Source organism: Seriola dumerili, unplaced genomic scaffold, assembly GCF_002260705.1.
Source record: "Seriola dumerili isolate Sdu_G_001 unplaced genomic scaffold, Sdu_1.0 BDQW01000088.1, whole genome shotgun sequence".
Taxonomy (NCBI): Eukaryota; Metazoa; Chordata; class Actinopteri; order Carangiformes; family Carangidae; genus Seriola; species Seriola dumerili.
This window is the reverse complement of record NW_019174343.1, coordinates 15,016,017-15,033,466: the sequence shown is the minus strand read 5'-3', so window position 1 is coordinate 15,033,466 and position 17,450 is coordinate 15,016,017. Positions and strand designations below refer to the sequence as shown.

The window sequence follows — 17,450 nt, the reverse complement described above, 5'->3', positions numbered from 1 at the left end:
TCCAACTTGGGATATTAAAAACCAAGTCAGACAAAAAAAAACACTATTCATAAAATTACACAATATTCTTAAAATGTAAATTAAATGAGCCCCAAATAAATATCCATTTAAAAAAACAAACAAAAATACAGCAGTAACAAACATCTAACTGATAAATCAAAATTAACTTCCATTAATAACATGTGACCTTGCACCTTGATTAAACCCTGATCTGACCTCTAAAGTTCCCTCCCGTTTTTGAGAACTTAATCCTCCATGGAACCAGGACAGAGTAGATACAGACGTTTTAAAAGGGGCACATCAGACTTAGGAGTTGATGGTTTTTTAATCAGATGTAAAAGATGGAGACAGTAAAAAAAAAAAGTACATCCTTAGTGAACCAATATACATGTTACAACAATATACTGTACATATACATTGTCTATATACAGCATTTCAGTGACTTCCCACTCGTTGTTTACAGTCACGTACCATTACTGAACTTTTTGCAACCCTGGCTGCACCCAATCTCTCCCCGTCCCCAGATAAGACCTTTCCATACAGCTGAGACCAGCTGCAGGTCTGCTAAAATTTGATCTTTACATGGCACTGTTTAGTCAACCACAAAACCACAAGTTCTTCTTTGTCAGCAAGACAGACATGATTTATCCAGTCAAAGGCAAAAGATCAGATGTTTCATAGACACATAACAGTCATTATTAGGCTATATTTAAACATGGACACATTTTTGTTGCTCTGAGATTTCTTTACATGCAGTCAGATCATTCACACAAACAACCTACATTTGAAGTATACAGTACAGATTTATTTCTATGGGTTTCTTTCCCTCATCATAATTTTTCAGTTTCAGTTGGGTTGAACTAAATGTTACCAAAAGGGACACAAAATGGCTGCAGATGGTAGCAGTGACGTCAAGTGGAATGTAAGGATTTTCAGCCTCCCGCTCTAATATTATTACTCATACAGGCCTTTCCAACCTAGACAAATAATAAGCATGCACACAAATACAATAACATCAATATATACAGTACAAGGGCCCGTTTCTACTCTTATCATTTCTATACGTACCCAAGGAGAACAGTTTGTGCTTAAAATAAGGTCACAAAAATACTGACTGTGGAACAGCTCATTCATCTGCGACATATTAAGAGAACTGTCCCGTAAACAGTTGGGATGTGACCTGAGTCTAACTGTCATTAAAACAGTCTCTATTCTAAAAGGTGCTCCATCTTGGGGTTGATGAATGAAAAACCAGCGAATGCCGACTGGTCCATGGAGTCTATGAAGTTCTTATCGCTGAAGGAGAGACGAGGCTTCTCACTGAGGAACTCTCGATCAAAGTTGCTGCAATCATTCGGTGCTTTCTGTAATTGACCACAAACATATCTCAGCTAAACAGGCCATCACAAGATTTTAGATTTATGTAAACAAAACCAATAACTGATATCACAGTCTAACCCCAACCGATTTGTGTGTGAGACATACCACTTTGGGTTTGAATGGCGGTTCAACCTCCCTCCTCTCCAAGGCCTGCCAGTTAAGGGTCTTGAAAAAGGGGTGTAAACGGATATTACCCACGATTCCTAGCCTGCGGGTGGGGTCTCTCTCAAACAACTGCAGGGAAACAGTAAAATTAAGTAAGAATATGCACCATTACAACATAAAAAGAGCACAGTGTTGAAACTGTCCAAGTGGATTTGAACAAATTTCATCAACCCAAGAGCTGTAGAATTTTCTTCTCCAATACAGGATCATATGATCTTTAAATTTCAGCCATAAAATAATAAAACATGGAAATACCACATATTCCAATAAGCAGAAATGGAGTCATATGACAGATGGTATTTGTATGAGACGTATGGTACAGACCCGCTCAAGCAGGTCCTTGGCCTCCTTGTTGATCCAGCGAGGATAGTGGGGAGTATCCATGCGGATGGACTCAAACAACTCATCCTCATCATCTCCATGGAAAGGTGACTGTCCTATCAGCATCTCATACAGCAACACCCCAAAAGACCACCAGTCAACTGAGAACGAGTATTTCTGTCCCAGCAGGATCTGAGTTGAAACACATTATAAATAAGAATTACCACACTTGTTTTATATGCAGATAAAAACAATTCAGTTGCAGTTTTGAGTATTTCAAAACAAGAGTGTCTCTCTAAATTTGAAGCACTATACCTCTGGAGCAATGTAGTCAGGAGTACCACAGAAAGTCGTGGCACGATTCTCTCCAAACACGTTCTCCTTGCACATCCCAAAGTCAGCTATCTTTATATGTCCCTCATGATCCAGCATCACATTGTCTAACTTTAGATCTCTGGAAACAAAATAATCACAGCAGGATTGGATAATCAATACTTTACAACACTACCTAAGGCTTTCATTATTTTATTTAACTTTTAGAGGATTATATGTGTGATAAAAAAAAAAAGCACCTAAAAGCTTTTCCAGCTGGACTGTGAAATCTTGAGCACTCATTGCTTTAGAACATTACTCAAGCCAGAAAGAACCTTATAACTCATGACTTACAAAATGCTTTTAAGGGGAAGGAGTGAGTTTGGATGATTTAAGCATTAATTATAAATTGCATTTACTTAAGTTGAATGTTTATTTCCAGGAAGCCATTGGTTTCAGTTCATTTCCCTGTAATTTGAAAATCTAAATGTGGTAGAGATCTGAAACTTGCCTGAGATAAGGGCTGCAACGAACAATTCTAATATGTTAATCTGCCAGTAAGTAACCATGTGTCTGACCAACATTTCAAAACCCAAAGATATTGAATTTACTATCACATAAGACAAATTCTGAAAATTTTTGGCATTTTTGCTTAAAAAAAAATCAAGAAGTGAATATTTAGTCCACTGTCTGTGTTAATTTACCAGAAATGTTATAAAAGTTATATTAGTCCTACATGCTTATGTAATTGCAAGCAGTTACACTATACCTGAGATTTGAGATTTTAGCTTTTCTACAGCAAGATCTGAACAAATTCACATTTTCATCTTTACTGAATTCACATTTCATTGTTTTTCTTCTGAGTTTACCTTTTGGACTGTAACCACAATGGCAGTCTTCTAAACAGTCCCTGCTCACAACTGCATTACCACACAATCATTTCATAAAAAAGGTGTGAATATGCGTGGGATTACCTAACCAAGCAATCTCTGTAAATTTCACATAGCAATTGCAACTGAACTGAAATCAACGGTCTTGTGGAAGAAAGGGAAATAAACCAAAATAGTCAGCTGTGATACAAAGAATATAGTATTATAGTTTGTGTGTGAAAACATGAAAAATTATTAGTGTGGTCATTTTAAGTTTATGTACAGTACTGTCCATCCAGATGTAAAAAGCATTTTGCTCTGACCTGTAGATGATGCCTTTGGAATGTAAAAACTGCAGACCACAGATGATCTCAGCCGAGTAGAACCTGGGAAGACAGAGACGGCAGAGACAGATAGATATTAACTACTCATCTCTAGTGGAAAGCTACAGGACTGCACTGTAGCTATCTCACTACTGAGTTGGCAGCTAAACACTGGTGTAACTGCAGACTCATTTCAGTGTAGAGCTGAATTATTCAGGAGGACATTTGTATGGAGCAGGAGACAGGTGAATAACGCTCTAATAATGTGAAACATGAGAGCTACAGTGAGCCAAAAGATTAGCCTATCTCTGACCTGCTTCCCTTGTCATCTCTGTCAGGTGAAACGATTGAGTCCTAACAGGAGATGAGAGTAGCCTCCACTCTAACCTTGTAACTGGTCTTTCTCTGTAAATGACCAACTGACAAGGACTGAATAGTGTCAGGTTTTATCCACTCAATATCTCTCACTTGCGACCATTATAAATATAGCTCTCACAGAACAAGTTAGAAAGTGCACACGTATAAACCTGCTCTACAAACACTACAACAATGCAAAATATGGTCTAGGCACCAATTTTGTATATGAGGAGTAATTCAGTTGAGGAGGAAGATTGAGACGATGTACTTGACTCTCTACAACACTGGGCCAACAGGTTAGCAGTAGCCACTGGCAGAACGGCCTTTGTGCTGATAAAGAGGTCACCGGAAAATCTGCAGTTCAGTCACTGCCCAAGGAAAAATATTGCATAACCAAATCCAGGAGATACTTTCCATTCCACTGTGACAGCTTGTGCAGCAACACACAAACTTAGTTATTACATTTAAATACATATGTAAACAAACACGTAAATGTGTTTTGTTAAAAATTAATGCATGAGATGAATGTGAGAATGATGAAATGGCTCACCCTCTATGTATCGCTCACTGAGGGTAATCAATCTATACAGGCTGAATACAATCACTCAGTGAAGAGGATTTAAGCAGATGCCAACACAAGATCGGGTGTCTGTGGTTGCAACGTTGAGAATTACTCCTGTCATCTCATGGATCCAGGACGCAAACACCAGTTTAACTACAGGAGATGTAACTGCAGAGTAAGAACGGGGCAATTAACTGAAAAAGTATCAAAACTGACATTCAGAACGTCTCACCAACTTAATCTTGCTCATATCACTTATTTCGGTTCATGCATTCTTCACTCAAAGTGAAGTTGGTGATATGAATGACACAACTGCAAACACTGACCCTCAACTCGAGCAGCTTACATCTAAAAAGAATGCCGTGTCTGTCGTTTGGAAAAATTTTGGCTTCAGTGAAGACGACGCCAAATAAAAAGTCGAATACAAACACTGAAGAAAAACAATTTCAGCAACCAAAGGTGACACCACCAATTGGCTTGATCTCTTGGAACACAATCACATGCAGATGAAGAGTACATGGCTCAAAAAAATATCTCAATCGAGGTACACAATAAGATCAGTGCCAGAACACACTGGTTGTTTTAAAACCAAAACAGCAGTACACAAAGCAGCATATTGGTTTATAGAAAGATTATGGTAAATGCATTCACAGTCTCAGCAACATAAAACTAGATATCACAACCTAAGATGGCATTCAAACCTACTGTACATCTACAGTACTTGTTCTCCTCTGCTTCTTACAGTCAAACCAAATTAACTTTGCTTCACTTTCAAGGTAAATGTCTGCAATGAAATTGTGAATTTTTCCTTCTGTAGCCTTCAGTATCTGCAGATTACATAATAAAAGACCTTCAACATACTACTGTCTTTTTTCAAGAAAGACTGATACACTTAAGCATTTTTTTGTTTATTGCCTTTGAGCATTATTTGTGCATCTAAGAGCACCGGCTAAGAAGTCTTTCTTTCTTGCCTTCATCTCTGTTTGTAAATGTGAGACTTTTTCAAATTTGAGTTGGCTCACTGCAGAGTTTTTTTTTTCTGGAGAGATTCTCGCAGAGTTATCAGTGTAATAGTGGGTGGTAGTAACAAATACATCCCCTTAGAGTACACAGGCACTAAGAGCTGCTCACTCCTTACAAGGCCAGTCTGCTAGTCAGCAGCTGCTAATGGACGCCACCCCTTGCCCCAGTCCATCAGGGTTCAGTATATCATGTAAAAGCTAAAAACCATAATGGTAGAGAGAGAAAGAGAGTGACAAAGGGAGAGCTTTATGAGTATCTGCTTTCCATCAACTCATTGATTCTGAATATGTGATTCTGTGCAGCTACATGAACATGTGAGCACTGAGTAATGATGACATGTTGTGTGTGTTTTTTCCCTAGAGGTTGTGCTTGTTAAAACTGTGTGACAGGGTGTGACTCACGTGGCTCTGTAGAGTTCAAAGCGCCCTTTCTCTTGAATATGAAACATCAAGTCTCCTCCGTTCAGATACTCCATCACAAAGAACAGATGCTCCTATAGACAAGTTTCACTTCAGTATTGATGACATAATCCCAACCAATCATGTAGAGTAGAGGAAAATGTGACCAAAGGTGGAGAAGGACTACCTTGGTTTGGAAGGTGGAGTAAAGGTGTGTGAGGAAAGGGTTTTCCCAGGCTAAAGCCAAGACTCTCTTCTCTACCATAGTGCACTCCACATCATCATCCATCAGCACTACATCTTTCTTCAGAGCCTTAACAGCAAAATACTCTCCACGACCCTTCAGCTCTGCCAGAAGAACCTGAGAGGAGAGGAGAGATTAATATTGGCAATTAACTTGTGTTCTGTGTACAGAGCATGTGGTTTGACATGTCAAGTTAACTGTTGATAAATTCAGACTGGAGGTCTTCACATGTCCACTTGGTTCTGAGGAATTGAGACCCAGTCCGGGACCCAAGTCAGGATAGGTCCTACTAAGTGTAATCGGATCGGCTAGCGTCTAGTTTTACTCTCATGGGTTTTGGGACAGTGTGTGAATATGTCCAATACAAGTGGATTTAAATGTACACAAACATACACGGTATCAGCTCTGATCGAATGGTACATCACAATCACTGCAGAGAAACCAGTATGTTTTGAAGTGAAACAGAGATGAGACCTGTGAACTGTGAACAGCCGAGAGACCTGAAGACAAGCTTAGATCAAGATTTCTGCTATTTAATTAATCTACAGTTTTTTGGAATTTGGTTCACTGGAATTTGGATATTAACCCAGCTGGCACTGGGCATCATGTAACATTAGAGAGACATTAGACTCTAACAAGTCTTAAGTCAGACAGATGTTAAATGTTGGTTGGAATTGGTTAATTGACATTGTGATTAGCAGATGTTGGTTTTGCTCACAGCTAGAATGTTGGTATTTTATATGTCTAGGATGTTGGATTTTAGTTACTTAACAACACAACTTAAAAGCAACAAAATATCAACTTCAGCTGTTGTCAGTATTCTACATCAAGATTAAAACATTGTCTTTCATCTTTCTACCGCCCATGTTGCTGCAGAATGTTTTACTGTTAGTGCAGGAAGTGTAAACAGGACGTTCAAACACATTATTTATATAAATCTGTCTTTGTAGCACTTAAACAAATTTTAGTTTCCATGACTTTACATTCATTGTTAGGGCATTATTATTATGATTATGATTCCACCATGGCTGCTCATTAATTCATATAGTTAATAGCGCATCATGCTGCTGCCAGTGTTGGTGTTCTCTCTATGTTAGGATCTGTTCAGGTTGACTACATTTTGGACTGGGTCAGGACTGGCTATTTTCAAGTCTCCGTCAGATCAAGTGTCTCTTTTATGAAAATTAATTCATGCACATTTTGTTCAGGTAGGTTTTCCAGGGGTCTGTTTCAGATGGCTGCAGCTCACAGTGCGATCAAACACCTACAATCTATGTCATTACTTTTTTTGGATTGGGTAGTTTTTTGAAAACAGTAGTCACTAGTCACACAGATCATTTCATACTGATGTGGTTGCATGGTACCTTGCCAAAGCTGCCTTTTCCCAAGACCTTGTGAAGGATGAAGTTGTCCACATTGATGCGGGTCAGATGGGTAATGCGAGACTGAGGCCGTGGACTGGACCCCTCCCACAGTCTGCCATAGGGAGTTCCCTCTAATGGACAAACAAATTACCACACATACAATAGAAAATACTTATTCACATAATTATTTGAAATATTTAACCCTTTTGCACATTATTCTCGAAGTAGTATTATCAGTACCAAGCTGACTATGTTCTGCTCACATGCACATACAAAAAACACTCACTGACCATTGATATCCAGTCCAGCAAGTTTGTTAACTTCATCATAGATTCCAATATCCGGCAGATTTGGCAGGTTTGGATCTGAACGGCGAGTGGATGATTTCTGATGGAATAAAGAAAAAAAAAGAAAAAATAAGCATGAAACAGCCAGACAAATTGTTTCCCAGCAATGGTTACCCATCTAGCTGCGGTCTATCCAATGCAAACTCATTTTGTCAGAGTCTTCTTTTGAACATTGATTATATGACCTCTCTGTCCTCCAAACTACATACATTTGGTTTTAAACCAGAGGTCTGTCAAAAAGGAGGAAGAGAACTGGGAGTTCTACAACGAGCAAGTCCTTAAACACAGCAGGATAGGAGGCTCAGGTTCCTGTCGAGGTCAGGTGTCACACTGAACAATTCGTCAACATGCACCGAGGATTAAGAGTTTCGCATTCAATTGACACTCAGTTTGATGGTTACACTTCATTTTGATAGTCCATTGTTAATATTCAACTTACTACCAAAGGATTGTAATGTGTCAGTACACAATGAATTGAGTGTGATACTCCCTTAACAGATATGCTTTGTCTGGTTTAGGATTGGTTTTATGTTGGAAATAGGCTCAGATAAAGACTGGATTTAGTATTAGAATTGGCTCATGGTTTCAGCAGTTATGATTGGATTCCAGTTGGGATAATGGTTAGGGTCAACAATTAAGACATAGCTAGACTATACATCGTAAAAGCTTTCTCAAGGTGTCTTTTAGATCTGTCAAACACATCTGCCTCATGCTGCATTTGTTCTGTATTTTCATTGAAAACAAAGATGCAACATAATAAGTGATTATGTTAATACTTCATTCATCTGTATTTTTGCATGATCTTTTAGCAGATCAGTGACGCAGACATGTATTTATCACAATGTTTTGATGGTAGTTAAAGTATTTCTGACCTTTTTCCATTCATAATTTTATTATTAAATATAATATAATATTTTCTTGTTATATTCATGCCACAAGATTGTTCTGTAACACCCTTGGACTTGGACAGTGTCCATGTAAAGTTTTACCAAGTCATACTGGCTCCAGGCAAACAACTTCTACCATTTTTGTACGTATGCAGGAAGGGCATTAAAATGTGTTAAGTGCCTATCTACAATTGTGGTTCTCAACTCATCAGGTTCCAGTTGTACTCTATGAACCCATCTGAGTATACTAATGGCTAAGTAAGAGATAATGCAATCAGATGAAAGAGCCATGTTGTGATTTAATTAGGTGGTTTGATACTTGAGTCAGACTTGTCATTTTGATTACTTGCACTTTCTTTTAACTTTAGCTTAAATACTTAAAGACACTTGATTTGACCAAGCAGTGAAAGACTAGTGACCATCTCCGTGAACTCACCTGGCTGACTTGTGTAAGTGCTTCAGCTAATAGTTTCTGGTTGATACCACAAAGGTTGGCTACTTTATCCTGACACTTGTGGTGGACATTCATGGCACAATCTACAAAAAAATAATAAAAGAAGTCTGTTAGACAAAAGTACACTTACACTCCAGCAACCAGTCAAGCATATCTGCACTGTACCTTCACACTTGAGGCCTTGTTTGACAAGACCCCACAACAGACTTCCACAATGGTCGCAGAAGGTGGGACTCATGTAGTTGTTGATCTTGAAACGGTGCGGCATGTCAATTTTGAAGCGCTCCTTCTGGAACTGTGGGAACAAACAAGGTTCATCATCTCCATGAAAAACTGGTGAAGGAATCCTAATCAGTGGCCTGTGACACTTCACAGCCCTGCGCACCTGCCTCATCTTTTATTTCCCTCTCTGAGTTTCTACCAGTAGAAGTGACCCCGCTGCTGAATATAAAATGACTTGTTTCTTCCCAGATCTGTCCCCACTCTGATTTAAAGTACCTCTTGAAGACCACACCCCATCTGTTATTCACCCGCTGTGTGGGTGTGTGTACCTCATCATTCCCATGTGGCTATTATCTAGGTCAGTTGGTCTTTGATTGCCTTTATCCACCAATATTGATGATCATTGAAAATGGATCTGGACCTTAACTGGTATCTGCCTTTGTATCAAACTCTGACCCAGCAACACACGCCAGTTCAATGAAATAACAACCATTGTTTATATTGTTGAGGAGAAATACTTTAAAAGAGCACATACCAAAGTGAGAAAAGCCCACACTAAACTGACATATGGAGAAGGCTCACAGTACATGGTGTACTGCAGAAATGTGTGTAACGTACCACAGTATCCCGACTGTTGGCAGCAGTACCGGTACATCTGCCGATGATTTTGTCTATACATTTTTTGTGGATGGCTGCATTGCATTCTGATAAAAAGCAAAGATGAGATATGTATTTGATTCAATATCTGAACATACAGTATATCATAATCTTGCAATAGTAACAAAACAGTGAAAAGGTATTTTTATTCAAGTACACATTTTTCATGCATTGGGCTACTACTTCAAGTGGGGAATAAAAGCATGGGGGTTTGTAAATTATTTTACACTTACGTCTGCATTTATAGCCTTGCTTGTTGAGTCCCCTGTGGGAGACAAAGAGACACACAAATGGGTCAATTTGTAATATTCTTTGATCATGTGAATGGTTTGCTGATTTATCACTTGTCAGTGATAATGAACAGCTGTAGTACACCCCCGCTGATTTGTATATCAGTGTTTCCTTTTTGTACAAGCTTCCTTTCCAGTGAGACCAAATATTTTAAAGCAGATTAGTGGAGATCTGTAGTTCTCCAAGGATGACAAACATTATCAGTGCAACAGACAGACGTTACAATTCAAATAGAAAGTTGGCTTTACTGGTTTTATCAATAACATCAAAGCAAACAGGTTGTCTAAATCACTTTGACAAAAATCAGCCTACCCAGAGAAGTTCTACGCTGCCAAATATCAGGAAGTTCCTAAACACTATGTTTTTGATCTCCCTGTATCGTTCTGTCTAGTGTTTTAGTTTATCTGATCAGCAGTTTATGAGTTCCCCTTTAGCTGCCTTGGTGATTTTTTCATAGGACTGAAGTGTAGGTATCACTGACCAGACAAACTCTCTGCACACAGAGCAGAAAGTGGGCTGTCTGAAGAATGTGGCGATGAACTCATGGTTCTTTATGAAGTGGATCTTGGCCTGCTTGATGGCTCCTCGTCTGCGGTTCAGAGTAGGAGCCTCTTCCTCCTTTGCAGCCTGTTTACTCTCTACCAGATACACAGAGAAATACAGATAATTCCAACAACACTGCAAGGGAAAAATCAGCTAATTTTGTAAATGTCACAAATTGATAATATATGGGGAACCACAGGAATTGCTCATGTAAATGCCTGTTAGTGATGGGAAGGCAAAACACTGTGGCTGGACAGTCTGTGAATATATGGGGGTGGGGGTGGAGTTAAAAATGAAAGGAATGAAAACTACAGATTGTAAATCAGACAAACTGGTTGTGGAGCTACAGAGAAAGCTTTATCAGCACGGTATTTGGTTAATCTTAAAGTTAGAAGACAGAACAAGAAAAGCTTCTTCCCCATTTTCACACTATTCACCTACTTTCCTACTCTTGCCCTAAAAACCTATTTTCATGTGTGTGTGTGTGTGTGTGTGTGTGTGTGTGTGTGTGTGTGTGTGTGTAGATTTCAGTTTGGGTTATTTTACATTAGCAGTTTCAGTATTTAAGTGGGTAAGGCTCAATCAGAGTTCAAAAAAACCTGAATCAGGTTCTGATGACACTGGGTTGTTATCCTATGTTGCCATGAAACAATGGGCTTTTTGATAATATTTATCAAGTATTAAGGCAGAGAAAACAACGTAGCCTGACAGCTATGAAAAATCATATAGTTTAAAGAAAAAAGCCAACAAATAAGGCCACTGAGTAGAATAAAGAAGAGAATGTTTCCATTTTATTTCCTTTCACCTGTATCCACTCCCTCCAGAAAATACTGCACTGCCATCATCACTTTCCCAGAAGGATGGAGATCCACCTGAACACACAAACACACAGTTAAGCACACAGAGTGCCTGAAATATTTCTCTGCGGGGACAAAGGACAATCTGTAATGTCCTACCCAGAATTCAGCGCGACCGTTGGCTTTCTTGCAGCGCTCAGCAAGGACGGACACACCAACAGTGACCTCAGCCAGAGGCTCCTCCGCCGTCTTCATCAGCAGTACCTCGAGCACACGACCCTCATAGATGTGCGCATCAAAACTGGCCTTCCAAGCCGGGTACATTGTGGGTTTCCGCTGTACCAAGGTCTTACCTCGTTCTTGAAAAAAGTAAGACAGACAGAGAGAGAAAGGAGAAAAATATTTAGTACAGCGCAGTATTAATATTAGTATAAATACAGAGCAGGAAATAAGAAGGAGGTGACAGCTTAGAAATGACAACTTCTTGAAAACATAGGGCATTGTAGCCTGTGAAAGAGTTTTCTCACCAGTTGTCAAGGCTTCCTTCATCTTGATTGCACAGAAGGGAGGGTCTGCCAATGGGGGCAGGACGCCCAAGTCGTACGAGTTAAAGGTGATCCTCAAGAAAGGAGCCATGGTGACAAGTACCAGGGTCACCTGCTCTCGGAGATAGATAAACACAGTGTTACCCTGGTGACATTTATCTATAACGACATGTTAGTTACACACAGAGATGTAGTTCATCACCCTATCCACTTGTTATATTGCATACATATACATTCTCTTGTGCAACAATACTGCTGGCTCACATGTAAGCATTAATAAGTGCTACAGATCTATGTTAAACTGCATAATCACTTTGTACACTGTGAGAACAAACATATATCAGAGAGAAGATAAGATTTTTAACTAATGTCTGAGATACACAACTCAAACATATTCCTGACACCTGCAACCGCACAGTGATGTCCGTTGAACTACAGTGAAATTCCCACAAACTGAAAAGAATTTGATTCTGTCTGCACCATGACTTTGCATTTACTCTTGTACTTAGTCATCTCACTATGAGATATTTAAACTTAGTCACACCCACAGGAAGGAGGGACACAAAACATTTTTACACCTCTGTCAATAACACCTGTTTTCATGTGGAGGACTGACTATTGCAGGTTTTTTGTAGGCTATCTGATTCCAAAGCTAGTTGGTGGAAGTAAAAGTAAAAAAAATATATAATATGATCTGTATTTTTTCATATATTTTGTATTTCATATTTTTCCAGTAAGACAATTTTCTGAGGGAAAAAGCTGGGTAACTGTATAGATTTTCCTGCTATTAGAAATAAAATAATTATCATTACAGGCTCTGATGGGCCTTAGTCATTATTTTTATAGAGAGTTTATAGATCTAATGATTTAATTATTGATTATTGAAAATAAAAATAAAAAATCAATAAATTAAAATATCATGAAAATTTGCATGCCTTATGCATTGGGGTGAAATATATGATGATAATGACATATTGGTGAGGGATCCATGTCACCCTACATGGTGGGCAGTAGTTTTTGCATGCATGAATTACTGCATACATAAGCTTACAAGCTCTGCAGACACCGCCCCTTCTGTTTCTACAAACGCACCAGAAGTTTCTATATGTGCGACGCAAGAGGTGACGCCCATCAATCTCATGTGTTGGCCAGGAACTTCAGTCACACCCATGCTGCTCTACATACCTACTCTGTTAGTTCCACACCTCTATGTATAAATACAATGACATGCTACTTGTTTGGTTCCCTGTCACTGTGTTTCTTTAGTGTTTAGTTTCTGCAAGGCTGCAGCTGCAACAGTGGATGTGTTTCCCTGTACTACAAAGGCAGAGCGAGTTTCAACATGACGCTAATCCAAATAGAAACATGTGCTGCTCTACAGTAAGTCTGAGCTGGTTTTTACAATCCTTAGCCCAAAGCCACCCACACTGAGGCCAAAAAAGAGTGACACAGAAAAAAAAAAAACACAGGGAAGGAAAAAAGTGTGCAGTAAGAGGGAAGGGAGATGAAAGACGATCACACACTCACTGCTGCTGTGCGCTGTGATGTCAGGGTTTTTGGAGTTAATCAATAGCAAGCACAGTGTGTGATTGAGGGCGGTGGTGATTGATTTCCTAGCAAACTATTCATGTGCATTTTCGATTTGTCCCATCCGTTAAATTCAGTAGTTATGTCCCATGCACCAGTATACTGTAACTTTCAAACTTCCACCTAACTTCCTAGAAGTCATTTTATACATCCTACTTCCTGATACCTACTACCTACCAACTAATGAGCAACACAAAAGTGGGTTTGTTAGCAGGAGAAGAAATAACCTTTACTAGGCCTTAATTATGTTATTATTATTATTATTTCACCTGTAATCTGGGGTTAGATTCTACGTAAGCATACAAATAAAACTCTGTGTTTGTGCATTTATCCTTGTATTTGAGCACCATAACTAAAGTATAACACAGGCTACTACAGTACAGGAATTTGATGCATGGTTATAATACAGTTGTAGTATTGGCATTTGTAGATTGTCTATGCCAAGCCTGAGTCCTGGAGACTGGACCGTTGCCTAACATTACTGGAAAGCTCTTTGAAATAAAAATGAAGGTGAAAGATAGGGGATACCCTTGTCACACCAGGACAGGAAATAAAGGGAGAAGTTAAAGACAGAAAAAGAGACAAAACTTGTGTAGTGATCTGATATGTGGATGTAAAACCACTTCAGACTATTTTGGACAACCTCTCAATGAAGCCTGCCGGTGATGGACACAACATGTCCTCACATGTACCTCTCTGAGTTACATGCACACATGTGGTGACAGAGTTTGGTGAATAAACTCTAACTCTAGTTGTGAATCATTCACATGCTGTTCAAAGACTAAACACTGTAGGAAAACACTATGACATACCGTGACAGTGATTTACAATGTAACTGTGTGCATGAATCATTTCCATTTTAACAGCATCGACCTCAGAGTCAGTCATGTACATTTGATTTTCTTTTCACAAAAATTTTTGTCTTAAGGATGTGGTTGCTTGTCAGTTGGCTGAACAGTAGATGTCACTTCATGTCTGCCTTAGACCACAGTTTGCAACCAGACTCTGCTTTCGACAAGAAACATAACCCTTTATTTGAGAAAAAACACACACAGATTCCCCTTTCTTTGCTGTTCAGACCTGCCCGCATTCCTCCTCCTCAAACCGGGTGTTACAACGCTTTCTGTGACCAGTGAGATTCTGTGACCTGAAACGGAATGCCATAATGCTACCATAGCCACATACAACTGCTAACGGTACGTTAATGGCTGTTACCCACCAACCGCGAGACCCCGTGTATTTAAATTGGGTCACACATTTTAATAGCTGTCGAAGCATAGAGTAGTGGTACTACTACTGCTACTACCAGTACAGGTCTGTGTGTAGAGTCCTAACACCTCACCTGTCAATCTTTGATAAAAAAAAAAAAGTATTTTTCTATAGTTGACGCGCAGCACCATAAAATGTGACAGGTCACAGATTCCGTCGCAGCATTTCAGTTTACTCGCCTTAAAAACGAGGCAACTGTTCAAAAAAGTTAGTAAGAATGATTATAGTAAATCAAAACAGCTCAGTAGTAATTATTATGCTTTTAATTGCCAAATAAAAGTCGTAGACATAGTCTTACTACTGTAAGTTAACGAACATTTTAAATATTTCGCTAACTTTAGCGCCAGCGGTTACGTTTAAACGAGTAAACGTTAGTTTGTTTCCCCGAACATCAGAGAAGGAGAAGAGGGGGTACGTATTTTTTTTTTTTTTTTTTATCTTTTGGCAACTTTCTGCAAACTCCAAACGTATAAACACAAACTCTGTGAAAAGCTCGACTAAAAGCCGAATAATGGCAGTCTCACCTCGTCCGGTAACCTCAGTGCTGGTTGTTTTCCACCGCAGTACGACGAAAAGTTGCTCTTTCTCTTCCTCTCGTTTTTTCGCTCTGTGATTCCGTCGATTGAGGAAGTGTGGCGCCTGCTCACAGTGGCTTTCTCGGTAGGCTGTGACGTTTACCTGCTACACACACTTGCACATGCACACACACGCGCACAGTTTGCGTCCCAGTAGTTGCCGTGCACCCAGTTGGCCTATTTTGATTGAAGGTCCTGTCAGTTATTATAATGCATTTTCCACATGACCTTGACAGTTCACTTGTTCAGCACACACGCACAGACGTCTGCCCCAGCCACAAATTACACTTTCCACCCTCCCGTGTGATTAACATAATGGTGTGGGTTCATCACTGCAGACCTGTTGATCACCTGAGCCGAGGAAAAAAAAACCCAGGCCACCATACCTGTGCATAAAGATCTGCATTGCTGTTGAGAGTGCCCTAGATTACTGCTGTAGCATAGCCTACTATGTGGGGGAAGATTTATTTTTTTCCACTTTGTGTCGCAGGGGGTGGGGTCACGTGGCTGGTAGGCTGCGGGGGTAGTTTAGAGGTTTGAGCTAGGCTTTGGTGGTGAGGAGGTGGCAGATTTGGCTCCTGCTGCCAAAATGATCTTTTCTTGCTCTAGACTAACACAAGCACTGCAAATTATCCACACCATTTATTTATTTCATGCCTGTATTCACCCACACACACACACACGCACACACACACACACATATGTGTGTGTACAAATGGGCAAGGATAGAACCTCATTTATGCCAGCTGAGCTATTCTCATCTTTATGACACAAATGAAATATTGGCTGAAGTGAACAAAGCTCTACATTAGGAATGCTGCAGAACATAAATCCATGCAAGGTGGGTCATAATGAAATGTTTAAGAGCAGTTTCAAAGTATGAAACTGTGTGTGCTGCTGTAAGTTCACATAAAGTGAAACCTGCCAGGAGCAGGCAGACAGGCCACAGGTGTGTCAGTGTTCCCCTCTCTCCTCAGAGGACTTACATAACAGACAGATTGTGACTCACGGCAGACACAGGAAGTCTATAGTGGAGACTGGGTGTGTGTGTGTGTGTGTGTGTGTGTGTGTGTACGTGTGTGTGTACGCACACTAAAGACTTCCCTGCTCACTGACTCCTCTCTGATTCTGACAGATGCACATTCAAAGCTCAAGGAAACCTCTCCTTCTGTTCTCCCTCTAGCAAACACACACATCCACACATACCCACTGTCATGATCCACCTGTGGGATATAGGCTATAGGCTGTAGAACAGCCCAATGTTAAATTTAGCACGCGTAAAGAGAGCCTGATGAAGATCCACACAGAAACCATATCTATCGAGTTGATACATATGACAATATAGCTCATGGGAGAAAGTTGCATCATTTGCAGTTGAGTTTGCATTTGTAGCGTATTAATGTATGAATAAGTTATGATTTTATAAGGGTTGTGACCATGCCATTGATTTCCTAGATAAATCAGATACATAGCAAGATGATTAAACATGAAGAAAAAGAAAAACATTCAAATTAGGGGGATTTTATTTCCTCTTTAAATAAACCACTGTATATACTTTTACATCCTCTTGGTCCCTACTATAAATGAACCAATCTGAGAAGGAAAGATCGCTTCTTGGTTGAATTGCTTACCAATTATGTCAACTCTAAGATCACAATTTGTGACAGTAGACACTGCTCCATTTTAGAGCCAAAAAGGATGGGAACCAATTTATTTTCCAATATATTTTTTATTCATAGAGAGTTAAACACATGGAGAATTAATTGATGAATGGGAAGGGTCTAAAAAGAATAATGCATGAGTCCAGGAAAGGTGATCACAAGTGTCACAGTAAACTAATAGTAATTTTGTTAAAATATATAAATAAATAATAAGGAAAGCTGCACTGTTTGAGAGTCACTGGTTGTCAAGACTACAATTTAAGTCGGCAGCTGCTATGTCAGTAGGTTGAGCTCTCT

The 17,450-nt window shown here is 39.5% G+C and overlaps 1 protein-coding gene across 1 annotated transcript; it reads right to left on the bottom strand.

Moving 5' to 3' along the window:
* Positions 1–295: 295 nt before the first annotated feature.
* On the bottom strand, positions 296–15,625 carry prkcd (protein kinase C delta). Its single transcript, XM_022745178.1, has 18 exons — positions 15,442–15,625; positions 12,044–12,173; positions 11,676–11,875; positions 11,525–11,591; positions 10,658–10,814; positions 10,119–10,150; positions 9,847–9,932; positions 9,172–9,301; positions 8,989–9,089; positions 7,609–7,705; positions 7,319–7,449; positions 5,898–6,071; positions 5,714–5,805; positions 3,371–3,433; positions 2,182–2,320; positions 1,870–2,058; positions 1,486–1,614; positions 296–1,364 (listed from the first exon to the last, which is right to left on the bottom strand). The coding sequence occupies exons 2-18, from the start codon at positions 12,150–12,152 to the stop codon at positions 1,209–1,211; spliced, it is 2,052 nt and encodes a 683-aa protein (XP_022600899.1). The 5' UTR covers positions 12,153–12,173; positions 15,442–15,625; the 3' UTR covers positions 296–1,208.
* Positions 15,626–17,450: the final 1,825 nt, after the last annotated feature.

What these genes read in the sequence shown, in the direction of transcription:
- prkcd (XM_022745178.1), bottom strand. Translation starts at nt 12,152, where the DNA reads ATGGCTCCTTTCTTGAGGATCACCTTTAACTCGTACGACTTGGGCGTC. An exon ending in TGCTGGACTGGATATCAATG is followed by an intron (nt 7,450 to 7,608) that starts GTCAGTGAGTGT and finishes TTTGTCCATTAG; the next exon opens with AGGGAACTCCCTATGGCAGA. An exon ending in TCCAAAGGCATCATCTACAG is followed by an intron (nt 2,321 to 3,370) that starts GTCAGAGCAAAA and finishes TTTTGTTTCCAG; the next exon opens with AGATCTAAAGTTAGACAATG.